Source organism: Chelonia mydas, chromosome 4 (assembly GCF_015237465.2).
Source record: "Chelonia mydas isolate rCheMyd1 chromosome 4, rCheMyd1.pri.v2, whole genome shotgun sequence".
Taxonomy (NCBI): domain Eukaryota; kingdom Metazoa; phylum Chordata; order Testudines; family Cheloniidae; genus Chelonia; species Chelonia mydas.
In genome coordinates this window covers 97,162,916-97,188,093 of record NC_057852.1, presented here as the reverse complement: position 1 = coordinate 97,188,093, position 25,178 = coordinate 97,162,916, and the positions used below count along the sequence as shown (strand labels likewise).

Below are 25,178 nucleotides of genomic sequence, written 5' to 3'. Positions count from 1 at the left end.
CTTGAGTGGCAGAGAGATCAGACTCCAAAAATAGTTATTTTGGCAACTGGTTAAACATGGTGTCTTTTAAAAGATTAAAATTAACGTTAGATGTCGATTTTTATTATCAAGAAATTAACCACACCTCGCTCTTCTATATGCGTTTGTGTTTCAGCTAAAGAAGCCTTTGAAAAGAGAATCTCTCCTATAATAATAGACAACACAAACGTACAGGCATGGGAGATGAAGCCTTATGTTGCTTTGGTTAGTATGATGATCTGAGCAATGTGCAAAGAGATTGGTAACCGACCTGAGAACATTTTAAAGAGCGGTTATGGGGCTCAGTCCAGCTTCTGTCTGAGTTCAACAGGAGTTGGATCAAGCACACAATAAAAAAAAACAGTAAAAACGGTACCATGTCATTAAATATTCTGCTTTGTGTAGGTCTGAGTGTTTTATCTGCTTATTTTACTGACAAATTCAAGTGTTTTGTACTTCAGAGCAAATACACATTTTGAAGAATAAGCTGGATTCTGTTCTTCCTTATGCATAATCAATAACACTGTTAGCTAGTTTTTCTTACTGTTCAGATTAGCTGAGTACCAACAATGGTTGGTGGTGCTCTACAGAAAGCCAAGAATACAGTCCCTGCCTCATCCTAATTTTGACATCCAGTGTAGTTCTGTGACACAAGCACCAAATGATAGATGGAGGCCTAACTTTCTTTTATTTGCTGGACTACCGTTGATAAGTTTCACATAAGAAGTGTGTCTTAAATACTGATTTGAAGATCAAATTGTCCTGTAGTGTTATATTTTATTTAGCTGAAATATTTGAAAATAAATATACTCTACAACTGGAAATCCCACTAAAGTGTTTAAGTAGCAATATTACAGGGTTTTATTAGGATACAGGTGAGCCTACTTGTAAAGCTTTTCTTATCTTCTATAAGCAGTTATGAAATACTGTTAGCTCAGTTGAAGGCAGGCTAGATGAATCAATTAAGTATATGACTCATATTTAGTTAGTCAAAATAATGCTGCTGTAATGTTTGTTAGTGATACATTTTTCTTGTAATATTGTCTTTTCTTCATCTTCTGATCATTTCGCTCCCAATTCTGTGAGGCCCTTAGTGCGAGTAATGCCTATTGGAATACATCCTCAGCTGGTATAAGTTGTCATAGCTCCATTGTGAAGCTTTGACAACATATGTCATCTGAGGATCTGTTCCATTGACTTCAGTGCTAGTTGAGGAATCTCGGCCCTTTGAAGCAATGGTATCTTAGGGCTTGTCTGCACTTAAAATGCTACAGCTGCAGCCACACCACTCTAGCGCTTCAGTGTAGACACCACCTATACTGATGGGAGGGATACTCCCACTGGTGTGGGTAATCCCCCTTCCTGAGAGGCATCGCTACATTCACGGAAGAATTCTTCCGTTGACCTAGCGCTGTTTACATGGAGACTTAGGTTGGCTTAACTACACTGGTTAGAGCTGTGGATTTTTCCTGAGCCGCGTAATTATGCTGACCTAATTTGCTAGACCAGGCCTTAGGAATGGCAGAAATTCACAGTACTCTTCTGGTCCTTCTATATTTGGAGCCCAATTCTGAATGCTTAAGTCAATAATTTCAAACCGGTATGCATTTTTAGGCTTTTAACAAAAAGTGGTCTTTTTTTTTTTTTTTAAAGGGTGCTATGCATGTGGAACACGCTGTGACGGGTTGGGTCACAGAAACTCCCTCAAGACTGTCACTAGATGTGCTGGGATACCACTGAGAACAAACCCCCCTGCCAGAAGAGGCTTCCCTCCACTCCTGTCTTGCTGAGTTAGACACTTCAGTTAGCTTCAGCAGAGACCCAGAGGTTGGGCCACACCTCTTTGCAGTTCACTGAAATTGAGATCCACTCAGCTCAGGGGCTTCTTAGTTAACAGGGACTTTCCCAGCACCCAGTATTCAGTCTTTCTGGGAGCCTAAACCCCGAATAAATCCGTTTTATTCTTTATAAAGCTTATACAGGGTAAACTCATAAATTGTCTGCCCTCTCTAACACTGATAGAGAGATATGCACAGCTGGTTGCTCCTCCAGGTATTAATTACTTACTCTGGATTAATTAATAAGCAAAAGTGATTTTATTAAGTATAAAAACTAGGATTTAAGTGGTTCCAAGTAATGACAGACGGAACAAAGTAAGTCACCAAGCAAAATAAAACAAAACATGCAAGTCTAAGCGTAATACAGTAGGACACTGAATACAGGTAAATCTCACCCTCAGAAATGTTCCAATGAGCTTCTTTCACAGACTAGACTCCTTCCTAGTCTGGGCCCAATCCTTTTCAGACCAATGTTGTGGCTTATGGCGTGGGCCCAGCAATCACTCACACCCCTGTAATTACAGTCCTTTGTTCCAGTTTCTTTCTGGCATCTCTTTGGGGTGGAAGATCAAATGGAGAGGCTTCCAGGGCCTTTTATATTCTCTCTCTTGGTCGTGGAAACCCCTTTGTTTTTCTGTTCAAAATCACAGCTAGAAGATGGAGTTGTAGCCACCTGGGCAAGTCACATGTCCATAAATGATTCAGCTTTTTGAAGGCTGATGTCATTGTTAACATGTTAGTTTGAATGTTCCCAGGAAAGCTCAAATCTGGATTGGCATCTCCCGAAGTCCATTGTCCGTTAAGTGTTTCTTGATTGGGCACTTACTCAGAATAGTCCTTTCTCAAGAAGCTGACCAAGTGCTTCACTGAAGCTACTTAGAATCAAACACATTGAGATACAAGTACATAGCCAATATTCATAACTTCCAATACAAAAATGATACACACATACAGACAGCATAATCATAACTAGTAAATTACAACCTTTCCATAGACACCTTACTTGACCTCCTTTGTACAAGATTTGATGCAACTATACGACCTTGGTTACAACAGTGATCTATATGGTCACAGTTCGTGTCAATAACATCACACATGCATTTTACTTCTTAGATTTTATTTAATTTTTAAAGTAACTTAACTTACTGAACCATTTTACAGGATCCAGTACTAGAGCTGCTCAGGAATTTTCCACCGAACATTTTCTGGGGAGGTTTCTCAGATCCAGGATAGATATTCTGATTAAAACTTTCTTATTTTCCATTGTTCCATTCATCACTATGTTTGTAAGATACTTTATATTTAAAAGGTACTTTCAAATCCTCATATTAAGGAAGCTCACTTATGCTTGTTAAGAAGAATACCAAGGACTGGAAATGATCTCTTTGTTTGGATCTCCCACTTGTGATATGGCATTGAAGCCTAGTTTTAAAAGTCGGGCATGTCAGTATTGTGAACAAACCAAACCAAACCCTCAAATTAGAACTAATTGTCAACTTTGTTGGCAGCCTCAGCCAAGAGACTGAGAGTTGAATTGGGATGAGGATTGATCTACTTTCTTACCCCAAGAGGTTTTCATCCTAGTCTGGGTTTAGGCACATCAGTGGGAAAGTGTTAGAATCTTCTGCTGCCACTTCCTGTATTATAACTGGTTTTATTGATAAATAGAGGACTTAACTCAGCAGTACTGCCAGGTTGGTACTTTTCAGCACAGTAAATTAACTTAAAAAATAAAAAATAGGTCTCCTCGGGATTTAATGCCCTTGTAGATATGAAAGCACTTCTTTGCTCAAAAGAAATGAACACAGGATTGAAGTGGTTAGTAAAAAATATTCTACCTTAGCTGCATAGAATCATAGAAATGTTGAGCTGGAAGGGACCTTGAGAGGTCATCAAGTCCAGCCCTCAGCATGTGTGATGGACAGGTGAAAGGTGGGACTTGTTCAATATTTAGATTATTTTTATGAATGGGGTCTAATTTTATACCCGGTCATAGCTACAGTGTTAATTGTGGAAGGTTTTAAAAAGGTACTTTTGAGTGCCATCAGTTCATGGCTATCTTCTTGGTAGTGTTGCATACTTCATGAAAGTATAAGGAAAATACTTTAAGTTCTGTTTCCAGGAAAGTGCTTTGGTATGTCTCCAGGACAATAGGAATGGTCCTGAAGATAGGAATGGGGGACAATCATCTCCTAAGTGATTTCTCTTGGCTAGATTTAAAGCAGATTTGTTTTTGCCTTGAGAAAATACCACATAGTATTCTAGAAGGAGAAAGAGCTCCATGCTTGCAGCTAACGGAAATAAGAAAAGGTTGAAAAAAGGGAAAGAAATGGTTCTTAAAATAGTGAGATTTTTCAGAATGTTGCTTGGACAAAACTAAATTAGCTCTGTCACGTAGAGACTGTGGTTGAGATGTGAGATACACTTCATTAATTTTAAAGGAAGATATGTATCTAAGTAACCTAGACTGCTTTGAAAAATCCCTATCTGTGTAACCATAAATGAAGCCTGATACATGGTTAGTGTATTTTTGGAGTGTTTAACTTGTTTTGTAAAATGGGAACCTGATATGTGTCTGTCTTGTACATTGTGTGCTCTTTCATGGAAATATGACATCACTGATATATTTTGTATTTATTTTTATTCAGTCTCAGCAGTACAAATACAAAGTTATGTTCCGAGAGCCTGATACTTGGTGGAAGTTTAAACCAAAAGAGCTTGAAAGGTAAAAATATTGTAGAAGATATTGAAGTAAGCTGCTTCATCTTTCATTTATCCTCTTTAAAATAACTTTTTTTTACCTTGACAATGGCCATTGAGGCTCCAAAACATCAGTAAGCCCCTTGTTAACAATTAAATAAACACCTGATTAACTTTTTATTTTAACTGTTCTGCTTACAACTTTATTATGTCTGTGTCGGTTTTGAGAAATTCCTTTAATCATTTTGTTTATTTTTATATCCAGTTTCAAAAGAAATTAGCTTGCAAACAGAAAGGCACCTTTGTCATTTATATGACACTTTAAATGTTCAAAAAGAAAAGGATTACTTGTGGCACCTTAGAGACTAACACGTTTATTTTAGCATAAGCTTTCGTGAGCTACAGCTCACTTCATCGAACGTGAAGTGAGCTGTAGCTCACGAAAGCTTATGCTCAAATAAATGTGTTAGTCTCTAAGGTGCCACAAGTACTCCTTTTCTTTTTGCGAATACAGACTAACATGGCTGCTACTCTGAAACCTTTAAATCTTCAGAAAGCTGTGCAAATGTGTATTCATCCCTAAAATATCTCTTGGAAATCCAGGCACAATGATAGATCCAATAGGACCCCTGGAAAGCATCCAGGGTTTGTCTCATCATATTGGGTCTGTCCTTGCATTGAGGTGATCTAGTCCGCTGTTGGCTGTCCTAATTCCAAGTGTCCCTCCTACCTTATGCATTAGAGTAGCAGTCACTTCTTCATGTAAGCAGAACAAGCTCCTGGAGACAAGCTCTGTTAAACCACCAGTGGAAGCTTGGTTACAACTTTTCCTAGGCATTACCATCTGGGTTGAACACATAGCTAATGCAGCTCTCAGATGGTGGGTGCTTATGGGGATCCTTCTGGAGCAGCTGTGAGTTGATTTCCTTCCATGGAATGGTGGGTACCACCATTTCTTGCTGCTAGGGCTTACTTGGGGTTTTCTCCCCTCCCCTCAACCCCTTTTCCCCTCTGCTTGCCACAATGGCCAGGATTTACATACCCTAGCTCAGGCCACTGCCAAGCAAATTGCTTTCTGAGACGTAACAAAGTCAGTGCAAAATCCTACTCAGAGGGATAAGATACACTGACAAATGGCTAGAAGCGGGGAGATCAGAGTAGGCAAATATGTTTTCTTCCCACTCTGAGAAGTTCTCAACTGAGTATAGCCTACAGGAGGAGGACTGAGTGCCAGAATCTCCTTTATGCAGTTTGACTCCCTGCCTGCCTAACAGAAGGTAAAACACCCAGCATCTGGTTTACAACATCCCAGAGAGCAGTTTAAGAAAAAAATATTTTAGCCTAATTCTTAGGTTTAATATTAAGCAAAACTAGAAATATAACAGCATGAAGAGAAATGATTCCATCTTTCAGTCTGTTTTGTTTGAGTATTAAAATCTGGAATGTTACTTTTTTTTATCTTTTAATCTCTAGGCGAAACATTCATGGTGTATCTAAAGAAAAGATCAAAAGAATGTTGGAGCGATATGAACGTTGCCTTACTGTTAACTCAATCTTGAGTTCTACTGTCCCAAACAAATCAGAAAATGCTGATTGGAATGAAGATCTTTGTCAGGGGGAAGGTTACGGGTAAGACGTACTTGCTCTATATACCTAAATAAAAAACTTTGTTACACAATTCCAATCTTAATTTTTTTTTTTTTTTAACAGTGAAGGCTGGCTAACTCCTCCTAACCCAGAACTGTTCAAACCCCCACCCCCCCAAAAAAACAGTTTAATAAAAATTTAGTGTTTTTTATATTTACAAGGTTAAGAATTTTATACGTGAACAGTTAAGGGAATCAGCTCCTTCTCCATTTCTATATGATACACTATTAGTCCACTAGATTATTGCTGTCCACCAACCTTAACTTTTCCCTCTTGTTTTCTTCTGTACTGGAAATATATTACTGGGTGTACAGTATAGATTTTTATATACTAACTATTAAATGTGTACTAAAGTTTTTAAAAGGAGTATAGTCCTATATATATGTAAACACCCTAGGTCTGCATTTTGTACTTATAGAGTGGGGTGTTGGTGGAGTAGATGATTTTTATGGTTAGGATTGGAGTGATTGATCTGTTTGGTATTATGGAATATATTTATTATATGGAGGGTTATATGAGTATATGTATACTGAGAGTATATTTCCAACCGTATTTTGTAAGCAACTAGCATCTGTGGCCTTCTGTAGTGGATAATGTAGAATGTGTTTATAGTATCTTGGAAATGGATCCCTTAAATAGAATAATAGAACTGTAGTGTTGGAAGGGTCTTTGACAAGTCATCTACTCCAGCCCCCTGTGCTGAGGTAGGACAAAGTAAATAGACCATCCCTGACAGGTGTTTGTCCAGCCTCTTCTTAAAAACCTCCAGTGATGGGGAATCCACAACCTCCCTTGGAAGCCTATTCCAGATCTTAACTACCCTTCTAGTGAGAAAGTTTTCCCTAATATTTAACCTGAATCTACTTTGCTGCAGATTAAGCCTATTACTTCTTGTCCCTCCTTCAGTGGACATAGAGAACAATTGATCATTGTTCTCTTTGTAACAGACTGTAAAACACTGGAAGACTGTTATCAGGTCACCTTCAGTCATCTTTTGTCAAGACTAAACATGCCCAGTTTTTTTTAACCTTTCCTCATAAATCAGGTTTTCTAAACTTTTTATCGTTTTTGTTGTTGTCTTCTGGACTCTCTCTAATTTGTCCCAGAATTGGACATAGTACTCAGCTGTGGCCTCGTGAGTGCCGAATAGAGCAGGACAATTACCTCCTGTGTCTTACGTATGACACTCCTGTTAATACACCCCAAAATGATATTAGCCTTTTTTGAAACTGCATTACATCATTGACTCATATTCAGTTTATAATCCTTTATAACCCCCAGATCCTTTTTAGCAGTACTACTGCCTAGGCAGTTATTCCCCAATTTATAGTTTTGCATTTGATTTTTCCTCCTTAAGTGTACTACTTTGTACTTATCTTTATTGAATTTCATCTTGTTGAATTCAGAACAATTCTTAATTTTGTCAAGGTCATTTTGAATGGTAGTTCTGTCCTCCAAAGTACTTGTATCCCATCCCAGCTTGGTATCATCAGCTAATTTTATAAGCATATTCTCTACTCTGTCATCCAAATCATTAATGAAATGTGGAATAGTACTGGACCCAGGACTGACCTTTGCAGGATCCCACTACGTATGTCCTCCCGTTTTAACAACAAACTATTGTGACAAGGTTGGGCCAGATGGCTACAGGAGAGTGATAGAAGGCAGATATATTAGCCCCAGATTAAGCATGTCCCTTTTCTCTGAGTAAGGTAACGGGAGGTTCCAGAACAATTAGGAATTTGCTGGAACCAGTTAAGGCAGGCGGCTAATTAGGACACCTGGAGCCAATTAAGAAGCTGCTAGAATCCATTAAGACAGGCAGGCTAATCAGGGTACCTGGTTTAAAACGGACCTCACTTCAGTGAGTGAGGGGCGTGCAAGGAGCTGAGAGTTAGAGGGCATGCTGCTGGAGAAATAATGCGTACAAATGCTATCTGGCATCAGGAGGAAGGTCCTGTAGTGAGGATACAGAAGGTGTTGGGAGGAGGTCATGGGGTAATAGCCCAGGGAGTTGTAGCTGTCACACAGGTGTTACACGAAACACTGTGGACAGCTGTGATCCACAGGGCCCTGGGCTGGAACCCGAAGTAGAGGGTGGGCCCGGGTTCCTCCCATCCCCCCAACTCCCTATTGGATACAGGAGGAGTTGACCTGGACTGTGGGTCCCACCAGTGGGGAAGGTCCCTGGCCAGTCCCCCGACCCATTAGGGTGGATCAGCAGAGACTGCGGGGATTGTTCTCCTTCCTTTTCCCCATGCTGGCCAGTGATGAGGTTAGCTGAGTGAATGGCAGGTTGAGCCACTAGCAAAAGTGGCCAAACTGAGGGCTGCCATGAATCTCTGAGGTGAGCAAAACATCCAGTAAGTGCAGGACCCACCAAAGCAGAGGAGGAACTTTGTCACAGTATCTACTCTTTGAGACAGGCTTTCACCCAATTATGCATCCACCTTATAGTAATTCCATCTAGACCTCATTTCTCTAGTTTGCTTATGAGCAGGGGTCCTAGAAATCCGTTTGCCATGGAAAAATTCAGAATTTGCATTTTTATACAGAATCTTTATTTTTTCACAAAATGTAAAAACTAAAATCATATACAATAGAACTCTGTTTATCCGAGCCTCCATTATCTGTCTCTCTGTATTAACTAAACTAGGATTTGACAGCCTGAGCCCCAGGCAGTGAGAGCCCTGTCTGTCAGCCCTGCCGCACTCTGGATTATCCGAATTTTTGATTATCCAATCTTTAGCCTGTTCTTTTCCTGTTTTGACTTGCATTCCTTTCACCTTGTTAACATTAATTGTGTTGAGTGATAATAAACGGGATTTCATTTTAATCTAGTTATTTATTATTTTGACTTTTTGCATACATTTCTGTACAAGTTAGGGGGTACTGTTAAAGTCGGGTAGGCTGTGAAAATTAAATGAAATTACAATGGATTGTAAAACATCATATGGCAATGGGGCCTGGCTAAAACCCTTACCTATTAATTTCTAGAGTTTTTATTGAACATCTGAGTTTGGGAAAGCTATGAAACTCATGACATTTGAACATAGTCACCATATCTGTTGCAAAGGTGGGAATATTATCCAGGCTAGTGCTCCTGTTGGAAACTGCAGGTTGGGGTAGAGGGAGATAGACTAATGGAAAGAGAAAAATGTAATCCCTATTTGGAATCAAGGAGGGGCCCTTATCAAGTAAAAATCTGTGCTGTTTTTTTTTTATTCGTGGGGAGTGTTCAGATTTGAGCTAGTTCTTTTTAACCTGTTCTCCTCTCCCTAGATTTCATGGGTTGGGAGCGTGTGAACATTTTATATATCTCTCAGGTCAATGATTGTATAGTATCCAAAACTAAAATATGGGACCCTGGTTTAAAGAGCTTATGAGCTTTAATTTAAATTTATTTAGTACCCAATCCAGAATAGAAGTTTGTGGGGAAGTGGGGTTAGCGTGTTAGTTTTTTTTTCTTTTAAGTTTTCTTTAAATGTCTTCTGTTTAATTATTTGTCTTACAGGCAAAAAGAGGTACATGCTTATGTGAAAGAAGAGAGACTTTTTGCTTCAGCTTTGAAGCTTCCTGAATTAGCTGAAGAGGAGAAACATGCATCTGCTATATCTTCAGCACTAGAAAATAATAATTTAACTGATAAATATTTTCAAAAAGAAAAGGAGGAAATTGAAAATAATTTAAGAGAACACGTTTCTGAGAATAGCATTATTCAAGGTGGTGTGGATATTAGTTTATCAGATTATGAAGAAAAGGAAGTGCCTTTGGGGGAAAAAGCTATAAAGAGAGAAGAAATACATAGAATTACTGAAACAGAAACTAGTAAAACTGATGAGGTGAAATCTGAAGAAACCACACACTTGCACATCTGTTCTTGTGAACATATTCAAGAACATAGTAACAAGATTGTGGAAGTTCAAACAGAAAAAGATCAGTACAATGAAATTGCAGTAGAACCAGTATTAACACGTGAAAGGAACATTATGAAACAAAATGATTCATCTTTGGATGTATCAGTGAGGCCAGAATTATTAAACTTTCTGGGTGACTGGCCTGTAGAACAAACAATCGGGCAGAGAACCAAAAGGACTAGAAGAATAGACAAATCTTCTATGAAGAGTGATAAAGAGGATAAAGCAACCAGCCAGCATCTTCTTGATTCACACAAGGCACAAGTGGACCTGGCAGATATTCAGCAGGAAGTACTACCTGGTGAAAAAAGACAGGGGGAAGAAAATTTAGCCTCGGACTCTTTTTGTGTTCTTGGTGCAGATACAATTACCCCAGAATTGCAAATGATGGGAGACTGGCCTGCTATGAGCTCTTTACGGCAGAGGCAACATAGATCAAGGAGAATATCAAAGAGAAGTCTAAGTGAATCTGATGAAGCTGGAAATAATAAATGTGATATACACAAAAATGTTCTTGACACAGTGGATGTGCTTCATGGAACACCTGTGAGCACTGAAGAGCTACAGGAGACAGAGAAATCAAATTTTCAAGAACCTGAAAGAGTAGCTAGTGAAAGTATCAGTGAGAAAAAGCCCCAACAAAATAAAAGAACACGGAAGCGTCATAAATTAGCCCTCACATTTACCAACAGCAGTGTGGCCCTCTCCAAACCAGAAGAACAGTTGTCTACACTTAATTTGCTGGAAGAGAAACCTAAAAAACACATATGTAAACAACCAAGCAGGTATTCACAGACTGAGCCACAGGATTTTGCGCTCTTATGGAGATTAGAAAAGAAAATTATTACTTCTGAGAATATTATTTCCGAGAATACCAAAGTATTACATGGCAGATTAGAAGCGTTCAGACCAAAAAACATGGATGCTGCTTCAAGTTCTCAAGAAAAAATCCCCTATAGAGTTATGTATGATAAAAGCACGTATGTGGAAGAAAGTGAACTTATCAGTATTGATGAATCTGAAAATCTGAATGTTCTTTGTAAGCTGTTTGGGTCCTTTTCATTTGATGCATTGAAGGACTTATATGAAAGATGTAACAAGGACATTGTCTGGGCCACAGGCCTGCTATTGGATTCTGATGAAAAGTTGTGTAAAGGCGAAGACATTGAATGCTTGCAGGAGGCAGGAACTGAGCCAGGTACCCCAGACCTTGAATTCAAGGCAAATACAAACTATGGAGAGAATCTTAAAAATTCTGAACAAACCAGCCAAATAATTATGACTGATGGTATCACTCAGCTTTCAGAAAACAATTTATCAGTGTGTTATGCAGAGAGTGAAACTACAGACATACTTGAGACAGATGCTAAAATATCTGACTCACTAACAAGACTTCCACCGAGTGCTTCCGTAAAACTCAAAAATACCAATGATATTGCTCCCAGAACTCAGGCAGAAGATTCAGGAACAGATATCATTGAGCAATCTGTTTCAGACACACAGAAAATAAACTCAAAGGTGATGAGCCTTGTTAATGAAACAGAAGAAAAACCAGTGGTGTCTCAGTTTGATGTGGGCTTATGTCTACCTGTGACTTTACCTAAGGAGTTTAACACTGCTCCAATCATTTTGAAACCCAAATTAAATAAGGAGATAGACAATAAACTTTCAGAAACATATCAAGAGAGTTCCAAAGTAAATAATATGATTCTTCCGTTACTGCAAATGGATCAAGCACCTTTGAAGAGCTATGCAAGTGATGAAGAAGAACTGGAAACCTATAAAGAAACTCAGGGGAATCCTATGATATCAATTGGAGGTGATAGGGAAGAAAGCAAACCTTCTAATATGGATGAAGATAGAACCAAGTTATTGAACCCTAGTTCATTATCCTCAGGATCCATGAATATAAATTGCCTAGAATTGGCATTACCTCCTGAACTAGCCCTTCAGCTGAAAGAAATATTTGGGCCAGTTGGCATTGACTCAGGTAAGGACATGAAAAATTATTAATACAAATACATATGTAATGTAGTTCTTTTTTTTTAACTATTTTAATTTATTTATTTATGCTTACTTTTGAATTCCTCGTGATATTGTGGTGCTATTCAAAGGCTCTTGTTCATTTAAAAACTGAACTGAACCAGAACATTACATAAAATATAGCAGCAAAGATAGCTATCATTCCTTTTAAATTTTTTGTCTCTGCCCACATATATATTTGAAGAGTATCGCAAGAAAATATTTCCACTTGTCTGGCTTGGAGCAGAACCTACTTTCTGTTTCCCCAGGGTGGAGAGGTAGATAATGATGAGGAAAAATTTTGATTGGTTGGGAAAAGGAAGAGAGAGAGAGAACCTTTGACAGGACAAGTAAATGGGGAAGGGAGATGCCAAATTAGAAATGAAAGAAAGTTAGAGAGAGAGAAAATAATATGAAACATTTTTTTAAGTGAAAAGTTAGTCTGAGAAAAAACGTGCATTGAAAACACCTGAAGATGCATCAAGATCTAGAATTAAAAGGGGAGAGATCAAGAGAAAAAGGAAAGAAAGAAAGAAAAAACAAAATAATCATCAAACACACAAAGTCCACTGGGGACTGTTGTGCCAGCCAGAGTGACCATGGTTGGTGGTATCACATCAGGCATTGTTTAGTGAAGTTCTCAGATCTGGCTCAATCCTGCAAATCACAAATCTCTCGAGTGGCCCCGCAAGTAGGGTCAGAGCCTTCATCCCTTCGTGGGATGATGGAGAGTTTGAGAACATGTATCTATCCTGGCAACATGGCTGAAGAGCATGCAGCACCACTTTTGAATGTAATGAGGGGTTGAAGAAAAGCCAGATCTTTATGAGACTCTGACATTTGGCACAATATCAAACCATTTTTTATGCTCAGGATTTGGTGCTGACTGTGCAAATGGAATGCCTCTAGCCACTGCAGGTCTGCCTATAAGAGGGTCCAGGTTTCTGACCCGTATAGTAATACAGTAGTACACAGGTTTGATTGATCTTGAACTTGGTTTGAAAAAACAAAATGAGGTTTAGTAATCTTTGAAATGATTTTTCATAAAGTTTACTTGATATAACATTTTGAATCTATAATTTATTGATGTGTTTGGCTGTGAGCAAAAAAAAAAAAACTTTTTCTTGGGTTGGGGTAAAAAGGGGGAGCGTGGTGTTACTATTTCTCAGACCTGTCTCCTTTCTTTGCATGCTCTAAATCACCCTCCTTTTCTTTTTGAGAAACTGACAGGTGTACTGGTATCACGTAGGTGTGCCGGGGAAAGATTATCTTATGCTGCTACCATGGTCACTCTTGCTGTCTGATCAGTGTAGAAAGGTTTCTTGGCTTTTATGCTTCCTAGGGAGGATGCTTCTCTAAATTGGGTATGATGCAGAGAACAATGAGGACACTAATGCCTGATGTATTCTGCAGGGATGATTATCCAAGGAGAGAGATTAAATAAGGGAAAAATACAGCATCACAATTGGTCACAAGGTTCAGAGTTAACTGCGAAGACATTAAATTCTAGGTTGGACTTATAAAAGAAGAATATGCATTACAAATTATAAGGGTATAAAAGAGCCAGTCGTTCCAATAGTCAGGTTTAAACAAGATGCGATTAATATTAACTTGCCCTCTCCCGCCCCTTCCAGATTGTGTTGGTTTATGAATCTTGTTGGGTGAGGGCTCAGAACTCAGTGTCTTTATTTAACTTGGCAGTCACTGCAGTTTTCGGGCATGACATTTTTATGCAAAATTTCCTAAATGCAAATTAATTAGTGGTAAGCCACAGTGCTATACTTGATAGGATTAATTTTTGTACAGTGCTTTAATGAGTATATTTTCTTTCTTCCATAAGGATCACTAACTGTTGAGGATTATGTGGTTCATATAGATCTGAATCTGGCCAAAGTGATTCATGAGAAATGGAAAGAATCTATTATGGTTGGTAGGCTTCTTTCTTATAAGAAGTTACACTTGGGCTTTGTCAATCTATTTGTTTCTCTTTCTTCATTTGTCTAAATATTTATATAAGGTATTTTATATATTTACTGTAACAGTGAGAATATTAGCTATACTTTGTAAAATACATAGGGTAAGTGGACATGTAGCACAGAGGAAATAATTATTGTAGTTACATAGTGTCACCTGCCCCTGCAACAAATAAAACCCAAAGGCAATATAATACCAATCTCTTAAAATACAAACATAAAAACAAACTATGGAGTATAATTTCAAAATGAGCATCAGTGCCCCACTGCTTCTAAAATACATTTTTGAAGGGAAGGAGAGGAAGAGGAAATCTTTGACATTTTTTAGATTTTGGGGGGGATAAGATGAGAAGGATTTCAGAGAAGAATAAATTTCACACCGTAAGGCATACCATTAGCAAAAATTAGATTCATGATGGGGGAAAAAAGATCATAACATACACATTCTCACAAAAAGATCAGTTAATGTCCAATCTATTATTATGTATTGCCCATTGTTTAAACATGAATTTTAAAACCATCCACCAACAATGACATTTGACCTTAAAAAGCCTTGATTTTATTCTTTAAGAGGATGTCTCAGTGCACATTACCTATTATGTACAGAAAACAAATATATTTATATTAACTAATTGAGAAAGATTCTCTTTCTAAGAGTCTCATGTCATCATGAATTCAGCCAGAGTAAGAAGAAAAACTGCTTCAAACTGCATCTTATTTTTTGGTACAATCTTCTCTTCTCTTTTGTCTAATCCTTAACTTAATTATGAGATCTGATTTGATATCTTACCACTACTTCGATCTGTCACTTGAAAAATAGTATTATTTTCAAAACTTTACCTCTTGATGTATTTCTTATATTAGATATATACACATTTTTTCCAGATAAAAAGTTTAAAAATCGTAATGGAATTTGAAACCTGTTTACCTGAAAAGTAACATCTGTTGAGTTAACATCAGGGGGAAACCTATGTCTGTGGTTCACTAATGTGATTTTTTTAATATTTGTAATTAGAAGAGACAAAGGAAAGAAGAGGAATATTATAAGCTGCTTATGCAAGGTACAGTATACTGTTCCCTTAAATTACTGTAATAACGCTTAGTTTTCGAAAACTAAAACTAGTAAGGTTAAAAAATTGCAAATTGTTGAAAATCAACTGCTTCATTTATTAAGCTCAGTTTGCATTTAGTGGACTTGATGTGCTACTCGCCATTATCGTGCAACCCTAGCAGTGGTAATAAAAATAAACAAACCACTGACTTATAACAATAGCATTAAAGCACTCTGAGGATTGGCTTTACTCATGTCTACCTGGGATCAAAATGCATAGGGTGAGATTGTGACTGAGTCTGTATGGATGTTCAAGGGCCTGATACAATCTCCATGGGTAGAAGAGGCACTGATCCAGGCTAGTGCTACAAGTGGGGCTACCCTTCTGCAAGAAGAAAGTGGGAGGGGCCATGGCCTTAGTGAGCACCCATTCTTTCACCTTGGTCACCAGAACTGGTCCATCATGGAGGTAATGCATGTGACCCTTGTTCAAGTGGTGATGGATCTGCTAATCAAGCATTCAGTCTCTCAGCTCCCCATGAGGAATCCTTCCTCTGCAGCAAACACCCTCTCTACTCACCCACAACCTGGGCTCTGACTTCAAGCTGCAATCTGGTCCTTTTGACTAAAAAAAGTTTTTGCCTAATAGCTAAACTGTGCCATTAACATCGCAAGAGAAACACATGACCGAATAGTTAAATATCTGTTCATAAGTTGTGGATGCAATATATGTATACACACACAAAGGTAACTGTGAATATAAAAAATCCCACACATGGTCATATGCAGTTATTTATTTGCAGGTGTAAGTTAGGTTCCAGCATTTAAAAATTCCACCTGGATTGTCACTTTTTTATTAGTTAGAAGAAAAATGAAGCTTGATAAACTTTGCGGGGGAAAGGGTGAGGAGGAAGATTGAAGCAATGTAATGTTATTTTTGCTAAAAATATAAGTTGCTTAAATAAAATTAGATTATTAATAAATAAATTAATGAAAATGTAGTAAGGTGAAATGTATTTTAATTATTTCTGGCTTTGCTTTAATTAAATATATTGACTTTTTCATTTTGTCACCTTGAGATTTTTGTTGCTTTTGTACTGTTTGACCAATTAGATCTGGATGACTCCGACACAATCTTATCTCAGAGCACAGACAGTAAACTTCAGAGGAAGAAAATGGCCTGGCCCTCTCGATCATCAACAGAGAAACACAGCGAAAATCTAGCAACATCAGAAATTTTCCCTTTTATGGATCACTGGAATGCACAAACTCAAAGAGTATCACTCAGAGAAATAATGTCTGAAGAAATAGCCTTACAGGAGAAACAGGACCTGGTATGAATATTGCCACTTTTTATGATGTCTAAGTTGTATCACACTGATTTTTCCCCCCGCACAGTTTGGTATGGTTAGAAGCCATATTTTGCTTCTATAGTTGCCTGTCTTTGTACAGGCTGACTAGTGCTGAGTTTCTGAGATGGATGTTAACTAATTTTATTAATTGTTTTTTGATAGCTAGAGTTTACTTAAGGTGCTAGATAAAAGCCAGCTGATGTTTCTTTTTAAAATAAATCTGTCATTTGAAAGTTTAATATCTTAATTGTTTCACAAACAGATCACGCTATATCTTGGTGTACAGGTTAGCGTTTGCATTTGGCTGAGCTGCATTTTTGATTGTTTACTTTTAGAAATGTATTTATCAAATTAGCTTCATGCATTCTTTGTGAGACAGCCATGCAAAAATTTGTAATTAGCACCATGCTATGCTTGTTCAAAAAGAGATTTAATTGCTTGTGATACTTTTTAAAAAAACCCACAACATTCCAGACAGCTGACACATTTAAAGGATATTTAAGATGTAATTCTCTCTCAATTTGGCACACACTTATTATTTCCTAAAGTTTTGTTCTTTTCCATTTTCTTAGTTTCCATTTAGTTTTCCCCTGTTTTCAATTTGAATGATCTAATTAACTGCACTACTCTCCTTTCATGGATGTAATGACAGACTAGTGCAATTATGTCTTTCTTTGTAGTTCTGTTGCCCTGTAAGTAGTTGTCCTAAAAATAAAATGTCCCTATTTCTGTTGACATTGACGTTCAAATACTATAAGCCTGTATTTCTGAAGCAGAGTGTTGTGGGTTCTTTTCCTTACGCTTATATGTGGCTTACTGATAACTATGGTGTCCAAAGATTGATTTCAGCTTGGTGTAATCTGGCTCAGTTTTGTTTTGATCACTTCTTTTATATGAGCACTGCAGTTTTCAGTTTTATAATTAAAGACCTGTCATATCATGTCCTCTAGGTCAGTGTTTCTCAACCTTTTTGATACCAGGGACTGGCTTGCTGCCTTCCCAAACTATGTCAGGGAGATCTGAGGGACTGGTACTGGTCCACAGGCCAGTCATTGAGAAACACTGCTTTAGGTGACTTCTGAAATTTCAATGCATAATACATCGAAACAACCGATACCTGCCTCAAAACAAAACCAATATTTCCCATTGTCAATAAAACCACCATAGCTCAACCCCAAACACTCAGTATGCTCCTTGCCCAATTGCCTGAGGGGAAAAAAGATGGGCTTTACAGCATGCCTGGCATGTTCAGGAATTTGGACTTTTATAGACCAACAGTGTAGTAAATTCCAAAATTTAAGGTCCCTCTTGAAAAATACCGTGCCATCTGCCTTCTCTCAGTTTAAATTGAGAGAACTCTAGCTTAGTCACTTCCAATGATTGCAGACTGTGGCAATACAGTATCACACAGCATGATATGTCCGTCCCAGCTTTCTGTGCACCAGATGAGTGTGTGTGGCTGATCCTTATATGTAATTAAAATCTTTAGCATGATAGGTGCCTAGGTAAATTTTTTTGGTCATAACAAATTAGTTACATTATTGGATCAGTTTTATTAATGTAGATTCCTCTAATGATGATTTTACCGTTCCACTTACTTTACTTTCTGGATTAGAAACATGTTCCTTCCATGGCTAGAAAAGACTGCGCTGCCAGGTTGAAGGAGAAGCAACTCTTTGAGATGTTCCCAACCATAAACCAAAACTTCTTAATGGACATCTTCAAGGACAACAAGTGAGAGATCTTTAAATATTTCCTTTGTAAAATGCTGCATAGTAATAACATACAGTACATGGTTATTCTGTCACAATTAAGTGCCCAAAAATTTAATACTTTGCTAAAGAATGGTTCTATCCAAAATAACAAAAGGCCAAACTTCGTGGTCCTTAACAGCAGATTTTTTTTTTTCAAATTTATACATGTTTTAACTTGTTTTAGTCTTGTTTTACTACTTTGAGAAGACTCTTCTCTCATTCCCTCACTTTCCCTCTACAACCTTCCTTGGATGATGTTGGCTGACTGGAGCTACTTTCTATCAGTGGTTCTGCTAACTCAAGGAGCAGCCATCCTAAGAATTGACTTGGAGATATTGGCAAGTAATGGGAACAGTATGGTCAGTGAGAGTGGCATGCAGCCAGAGGGAAAATCTACCGTGGCCTAACATCTGCTGCTAATTCTTTACTCCTTACCACAGCATCTATGAAGCAGGCCGTGGCAGAGTCATCTCTCCTTCCATCCATTCTTGCATCTGATTCTTTTCAGCTTCTTATCCTTGATGTCCAGCTACCACTTGAAACTCAAGATTGTGAAAACTGAGGTCCATCTTTCTTCCTAAAACTTCCCTTCTCCTTCTCTTGCTATCACCCTTGACCATTCCAGCTATCTTCCTCTTCACACGGGTTGCTTGCTTCCTGCACATTCTCCCTACACATCTAGGCTGTCATCAAAGCTTGCAAGTTATTTCTCTACAGCATTTCTAAAATTTGTCCTTTTCTCCATCTCAGCAGTTCAAGCACTTGTCCATACCTTCGTCATCATTCACTTTTACTGCTGCAGCCACCTCCTCTCTCTCACCTCTCTGTAACTTTCTTCAGTCCATCTAAAGTGCTGCTGCTAAAATAGCCTCTCACATCCACTGCTCAGGCCATTTCACAGGCCTCTCTGAATCCATTCACTGGTTTCCGTTAACCTTTTACATTAAGTTTAGGGATCCTGTCCTCCCTTTCAAGCCCACACAATTCCACTTTTGTGGTATCTTTGTTTTCATTTCTTTCTTTCCTCACAAGTTTCCTTCCTAACTCCTTCCTTGGTATCTTTGCCTTTGTGGCTTCTTCACAACACCTCATTGATTTAAAACAGTCTCCCTCTTATCAGCCTATTGAGCAAAATGAAAATTAGAAGGACTACCAAAGTTGTGATAGTAAGAACAGGATTAATTTTTTTCATAAATCTATATAGCAAAGGCTGATTGAAAATAAGACTAAGTATTACATAGTTTGCTTAATGTTCAAAGGTACAACGTCAATATATTCTTCATGATTTTTTAAAGTCACTTTTCTTACTGTTGGTTATAAATTCCCAGAAGCTTGAAAATGAAATCTGTTTTCTTCTCACAATTATTTCCTCAGCCACACTTACGCACATGATTGTTGTTGTAGTGTAGGTCGTGAGTGCTGGACTATTGTCTATGATTATTTTTTTCTTAATGAGCACTTCTGTTTAAAATGCACACAAAGAATACCATGACCTTTGCAAAGAGAAATAAAGTTCAGTTTTGATTCTACAAATCTTAGCAGTGTCTGTCCCTTTTAATTACTGGCGGTCAAATGGCACTGGGTACATCTGTTAGCACCAAGGCAAGTATAAGTGCAATGAATATCTGAGTCTGGTGATGTATTACAAGGAACTTTGCTGAACTACTGAGTAGAAAAATGACAACTCCAGTACCGTTATGATAGCATTTACTCCCGCAGCTATATGAAGGTCTACTGTACATATTTTAACAAATGCAGCTGCTGTTAATATGCATTGGGACAATATATATGCAAAGTTACTGATATTTTATTGACTCTCTACAGCTACTCCTTAGAACAGACCGAGCAATTTCTGAACTGTGTCCTGGAGGCAGACCCTGTAAAAACGGTTGTAGCTCAAGAGATTGCTCAGCAAACTGAGTCTCTCCCTTCCTGCAGTGCTATAAAGAACCGAGAGAAAAAGGTACAAGCCAATTTTTTTCATAATTACAAATATATATACTGAAGTCCTGTCATCAGTGTTAAAGTACACATTTTGCTGCAACATTTGTGGTTTGTATTTTTGTCACAGTGAATGTGGATATTTTTGACATTAGCTTCTTCCTCAAATGTGAAGCACTGATTAAAGAACACTCAGTTCTACTGAGATTTTTAGAAGGGCAGTACTAACCTGTCTTTATTATCTAACAAGCTTGAACCATAAATGCTATTATTCTGAAGTTTAGCAGTTTTGGTGTTTTGCCTAATTTTCTCAGCCACATATGCACACTCCCTTCCTTCATGGAGTGAATATTGAGATTGGGTAGGGAAAAGGGGCGCTTAGAACATTCCAGTCGATCAGAAAAATCAATCAGAAAATTCCAGTCTAGAATTGGAAAGTTTGCACTTGATCAGCTGCCCTCCTCCCCCTTCCCAAGGGGTATTTATTTTAAGGATCTACAGTGAAATATTTAAAAGGCCTTTTTGGAAATTACCAAGGCACCGTCCTTCAGTTTAACTGAAAGCAGGGACTGCTATTTCCTCAACTGATGTCATTAGCTCCACCATCCTCTTAGAGATAGAATCATAGAACTGGAAGGGACCTCGAGAGGTCATCTAGTCCAGTCCCCTGCACCCGTGGCAGGACTAATTATCTAGACCATTCCTGACAGGTGTTTATCTAACCTGCTCTTAAAAATCTCCAATGATGGAGATTCCACAACCTCCCTAGGCAATTTATTCCAGTGCTTAGCCACCCTGACAGTTTGGAAGTTTTTCCTAATGTCCAACCTAAACCTTCTTTGCTGCAGTTTAAGCCCGTTGCTTCTTGTCCTATCCTCAGAGATTAAGAAAAACAATGTTTTTTCCTCCTCCTTGTAACAACCTTTTACATACTTGAAAACTGTTCTCATGTCCCCCCTCAGTCTTCTCTTCTACAGACTAAACAAGTCCAATTTTTTCAATCTTCCCTCATAGGTCATGTTTTCTAGACCTTTAATCATTTTTGTTCCTCTTCTCTGGACTCTCTCCAATTTGTCTGGACACAATACTTCAGTTGAGGCCTAATCAGACTGGAGTAGAGCGGAAGAATTACTTCTCGTGTCTTGCTTACAATACTCCTGCTAATACATCCCAGACTGATGTTTGCTTTTTTTGCAACAGTGTTACACTGTTGACTCATATTTAGCTTGTGGTCCACTATGACCCCCAGATCTCTTTCTGCAGTACTCCTTCCTAGGCAGTCATTTCCCATTTTGTACATGTGCAACTGATTGTTCCTTCCTAAATGGAGTACTTTGCATTTGTCCTTATTGAATTTGCTTACTTGTGCTTGTACAGTTTCTTAGTACACCTCTACCCTAATATAACGCGTTCCGCAGGAGCCAAAAAATCGTACCACGTTATATGTGAAACCGCGTTATATCGAACTAGCTTTGGCCCCCCTGCTCCTTGTCCCCTGACCGCCCCCTCCAGAGCCCCCCCGTCCCTAATCACCCCCAGGACTCCACCCTTTACCCAGCCCCCCTGCTTCCTGTCCCTGACTCCTCTGACCCCTATCCACACCCCCGCCCCATGACAGGCACTCACCGCCAGTGACAGGAAGTGGAGCAACGTGGCCCCAGCCCGCTCTACTTTGCCAGCTCCCAGCCATGGTGCTTCGCTTCCCGCTGCTGGTGAGTGCAGGGAGGTTGGGGAAAGGATGCCCCTTGCACTCACCGGCGGCGGGAAGCAGAGCACCGTGGCTGGGAGCTGGCGGAGTGGAGTGGGCTGGGGCCGGGCTGCTCCGCTTCCGCCGCTGCCCGGGAGTGCTGGGGGGATCCCTTCCCCCAAGCCCCCTCCGCTGAGCGACATGGCTGGGGCTGGGGTGAGGGAAGTGGAGCAGGCTGCTCCCAGTCCCCCCGCTAATCACCCCGGCCACTCTGGGCCTGCGGGGCCCCCCAAAATGCCCCCCCCCAGCTCCTGCCTCCCAGAGCAGGGGGAGGCCTGCTTTACCGCGTTGTATGAGAACACATGTTATATCGGGTCGTGTTATATCGGGGTAGAGGTGTAATAAAAAAGGAAATTGGACACGTACTCCTGTATATACGCATTAGCCTGACAGAGACTACAAACATGGGGGATATTTTCACTTGTCACAGATCTGTCAGTAAAACATTACAGTTTTGCTTGTAATGTGTTAATATTTTCTCTCAAGTTTGTTTTCCTGCAGTAAGTTTGTATTTGCTATACTGCAATGAATAAATATCACATAGCCCATGTTTCAGACGCAAGTAATCTCACTTAGGGGTTGGTACTGCTCCAGTGAGATCAATGGGAGCTTTGCAGTGGACTTCAATGGAATTCGGACCAGGCCTTTACGGCAAATGTTACCTGTCGCAGGCAAAAAAATCCAAGGAGGCTGAAGATGTTCTGAATGAGATGGTGTTCCAAGACATTGAGTACCCTGGGTATGATGACTTCAGAGCAGAGGCTTTTCTTCACCAGCAAAAGAAACAGGAATGCTTAAAAAAAGCAGAGGAGGCCTATCGCATGGGTATGAAGCCTGTGGCAACATTTTATGCACAACAGGTAAAAAGAAAAAAGTGCATTGTGTTTTGATTTGAGGATGTACTAAATACCCAATTGAATGTGATTTGAACATGAATTCACCTACTGCACTTGTTTGGATTTGCTTTATTATTAAACCTTCCAAAATATGCAAATCTTGGGAAGTCCCCCAACTATCACAGGTGCATTCATTGGTTAGAAAGTAGATTGTAGTTTTGCACTGCTCTGAAGGCTTTTGTAAAACCAATATTTATATAATGCAAATTTCTATTGAAAGTTTTAAAACTTTGAAATACTCATCACATCTTTACTATACAGTGATATAGAATTGTTACTATAAAATCATTTTTCTAGGGCTGTCGAGTTTTCTCAATTAATTCATGCAATTAACTAAAAAAAATTAATCGTGATTAAAAAAATTAATTGTGATTAATTGCACTGTTAAACAATAGAATACCAATTGAAATGTATTAAATATTTTGCATGTTTTTCTACATTTTCAAATATATCTATTTCAGTTACAACACAGAATACCAAGTGTACAGTGCTCATTTCAAGGTTCCTTCCCCACTCTGAACTCTAGGGTACAGATGTGGGGACCTGCATGAAAACCCCCTAAGCTTATTTTTACCAGCTTAGGTTAAAACTTCCCCAAGGTACAAGCTATTTTACCTTTTGCCCTTGGACTTTATTGCTGCCACCACCAAGCGTCTTACAAATATATAACCGGGAAAGAGCCCGCTTGGAAACGTCTTTCCCCCCAAAATCCTCCCAAACCCTACACCCCCTTTCCTGGGGAAGGCTTGATAAAAATCCTCACCAATTTGCATCGGTGAACACAGACCCAAACCCTTGGATCTTAAGAACAATGAAAAAGCAATCAGGTTCTTAAAAGAAGAATTTTAATTGAAGAAAAAGAGTAAAAGAATCACCTCTGTAAAATCAGGATGGTAAATACCTTACAGGGTAATCAGATTCAAAACATAGAGAATCCCTCTAGGCAAAACCTTAAGTTACAAAAAGACACAAAAACAGGAATATACATTCCATTCAGCGCAGCTTATTTTATCAGCCATTTAAACAAAACAGAATCTAACGCATATCTAGCTAGATTACTTACTAAGTTCTAAGACTCCATTCCTTTTCTGTCCCCGGCAAAAGCATCACACAGACAGAGAGAACCTTTGTTTCTCCCCTGCCTCCAGCTTTGAAAGTATCTTGTCTCCTCATTGGTCATTTTGGTCAGGTGCCAGCGAGGTTATCCTAGCTTCTTAACGCTTTACAGGTGAAAGGGTTTTTCCTCTGGCCAGGAGGGATTTTAAAGGTGTTTACCCTTCCCTTTATATTTATGACAGCTCACTTTATATTATTTTGGCTATATGAATCTTTAGCACATCTGACATGTAAATATCTTGTGACACTGGCTACAACGGTGCCATGCAAATGCCTGTTCTCACTTTCAGGTGACATTGTCATTAAGAAGTGGGCAGCATTATCTCTCATAAATGTAAACAAACTTGTTTCTCTTAGCGATTGGCTGAACAAGAAGTAGGACTGAGTGGACTTGTAGGCGCCAAAGTTTTACATTGTTTTGTTTCTGAGTGCAGTTATGTAACAAAACATTTGTAAGTTGCACTTTCATGATAAAGCGATTGCATTACAGTACTTGTATGAGATGAATTGAAAAATACTATTTATTTTGTTTATCATTTTTACAGTGCAAATAGTTGTAATAAAAATAAATATAAAGTGAGCACTGTACACTTTGTATTCTGTGTTGTAATTGAAATTGATATATTTGAAAACGTAGAAAATATCCAAAAATATTTAAATAAATGGTATTCGATTATTGTTTAACAGCATGATTAATCACGATTATTTTTTTAATTGCTTGACAGCTCTACATTTTTCTAATAGAATATTTAATATTTTATACATATTGTGTGGAATTTTAATACCCATTACTCATATTGGTGAGTTGAGAAATTTTATTAAAATATTTAGTATCTGATTCTTTTTTGATTCTGATTCTTTAACAAAGTGGCTTTGTTATATTTCTAATCTAGATATTGTTATGGCTTGTTCAGGAAGATTCTAAATAGTCGTTTCTGCATGATTATTGGACAGAAATATAATTTCAACTACTATCCTGCCTCTTCATCATGGACACAAATTATAAGTGAAATTTGCAAAATAAATAATTTATTATAGGGCTTTTAGGGAAAAGCTAACTGTTACCTTCACTCTTGTGAAATACTTGCCTCTTGTGTTTAATTTTTTCTTTGTACTTTCAATTTGAGGCAAAAATTGTAAAAACTAGATTTTGTTTGTGAGCCTGAGTTTGAGACTTGAATGTTACTGGTGTTTGCCTGTGCTTGC

The 25,178-nt window shown here is 38.5% G+C and overlaps 1 protein-coding gene across 9 annotated transcripts in view; it reads left to right on the top strand.

Annotated features, from left to right (window-relative positions):
• N4BP2 (NEDD4 binding protein 2) overlaps positions 1 to 25,178 on the top strand; it is a 76,320-nt gene that overhangs the window by 39,521 nt on the left and 11,621 nt on the right. For 5 of the 9 annotated variants that reach the window (XM_037897906.2, XM_037897904.1, XM_037897903.1 and 2 more), the window contains 10 exons: positions 155 to 243; positions 4,505 to 4,581; positions 6,030 to 6,185; positions 9,718 to 12,110; positions 13,983 to 14,068; positions 15,131 to 15,176; positions 16,280 to 16,500; positions 18,134 to 18,252; positions 20,097 to 20,235; positions 22,632 to 22,820. In XM_037897906.2, coding sequence (XP_037753834.1) covers positions 155 to 243; positions 4,505 to 4,581; positions 6,030 to 6,185; positions 9,718 to 12,110; positions 13,983 to 14,068; positions 15,131 to 15,176; positions 16,280 to 16,500; positions 18,134 to 18,252; positions 20,097 to 20,235; positions 22,632 to 22,820 — 3,515 coding nt within the window. Of the gene's footprint in view, positions 1 to 154; positions 244 to 4,504; positions 4,582 to 6,029; positions 6,186 to 9,717; positions 12,111 to 13,982; positions 14,069 to 15,130; positions 15,177 to 16,279; positions 16,501 to 18,133; positions 18,314 to 19,503; positions 20,071 to 20,096; positions 20,236 to 22,516; positions 22,821 to 25,178 lie in introns of those variants that run through there. The other 4 variants (XM_043544495.1, XM_043544496.1, XR_006290138.1 and 1 more) reach the window with 4 other exon arrangements.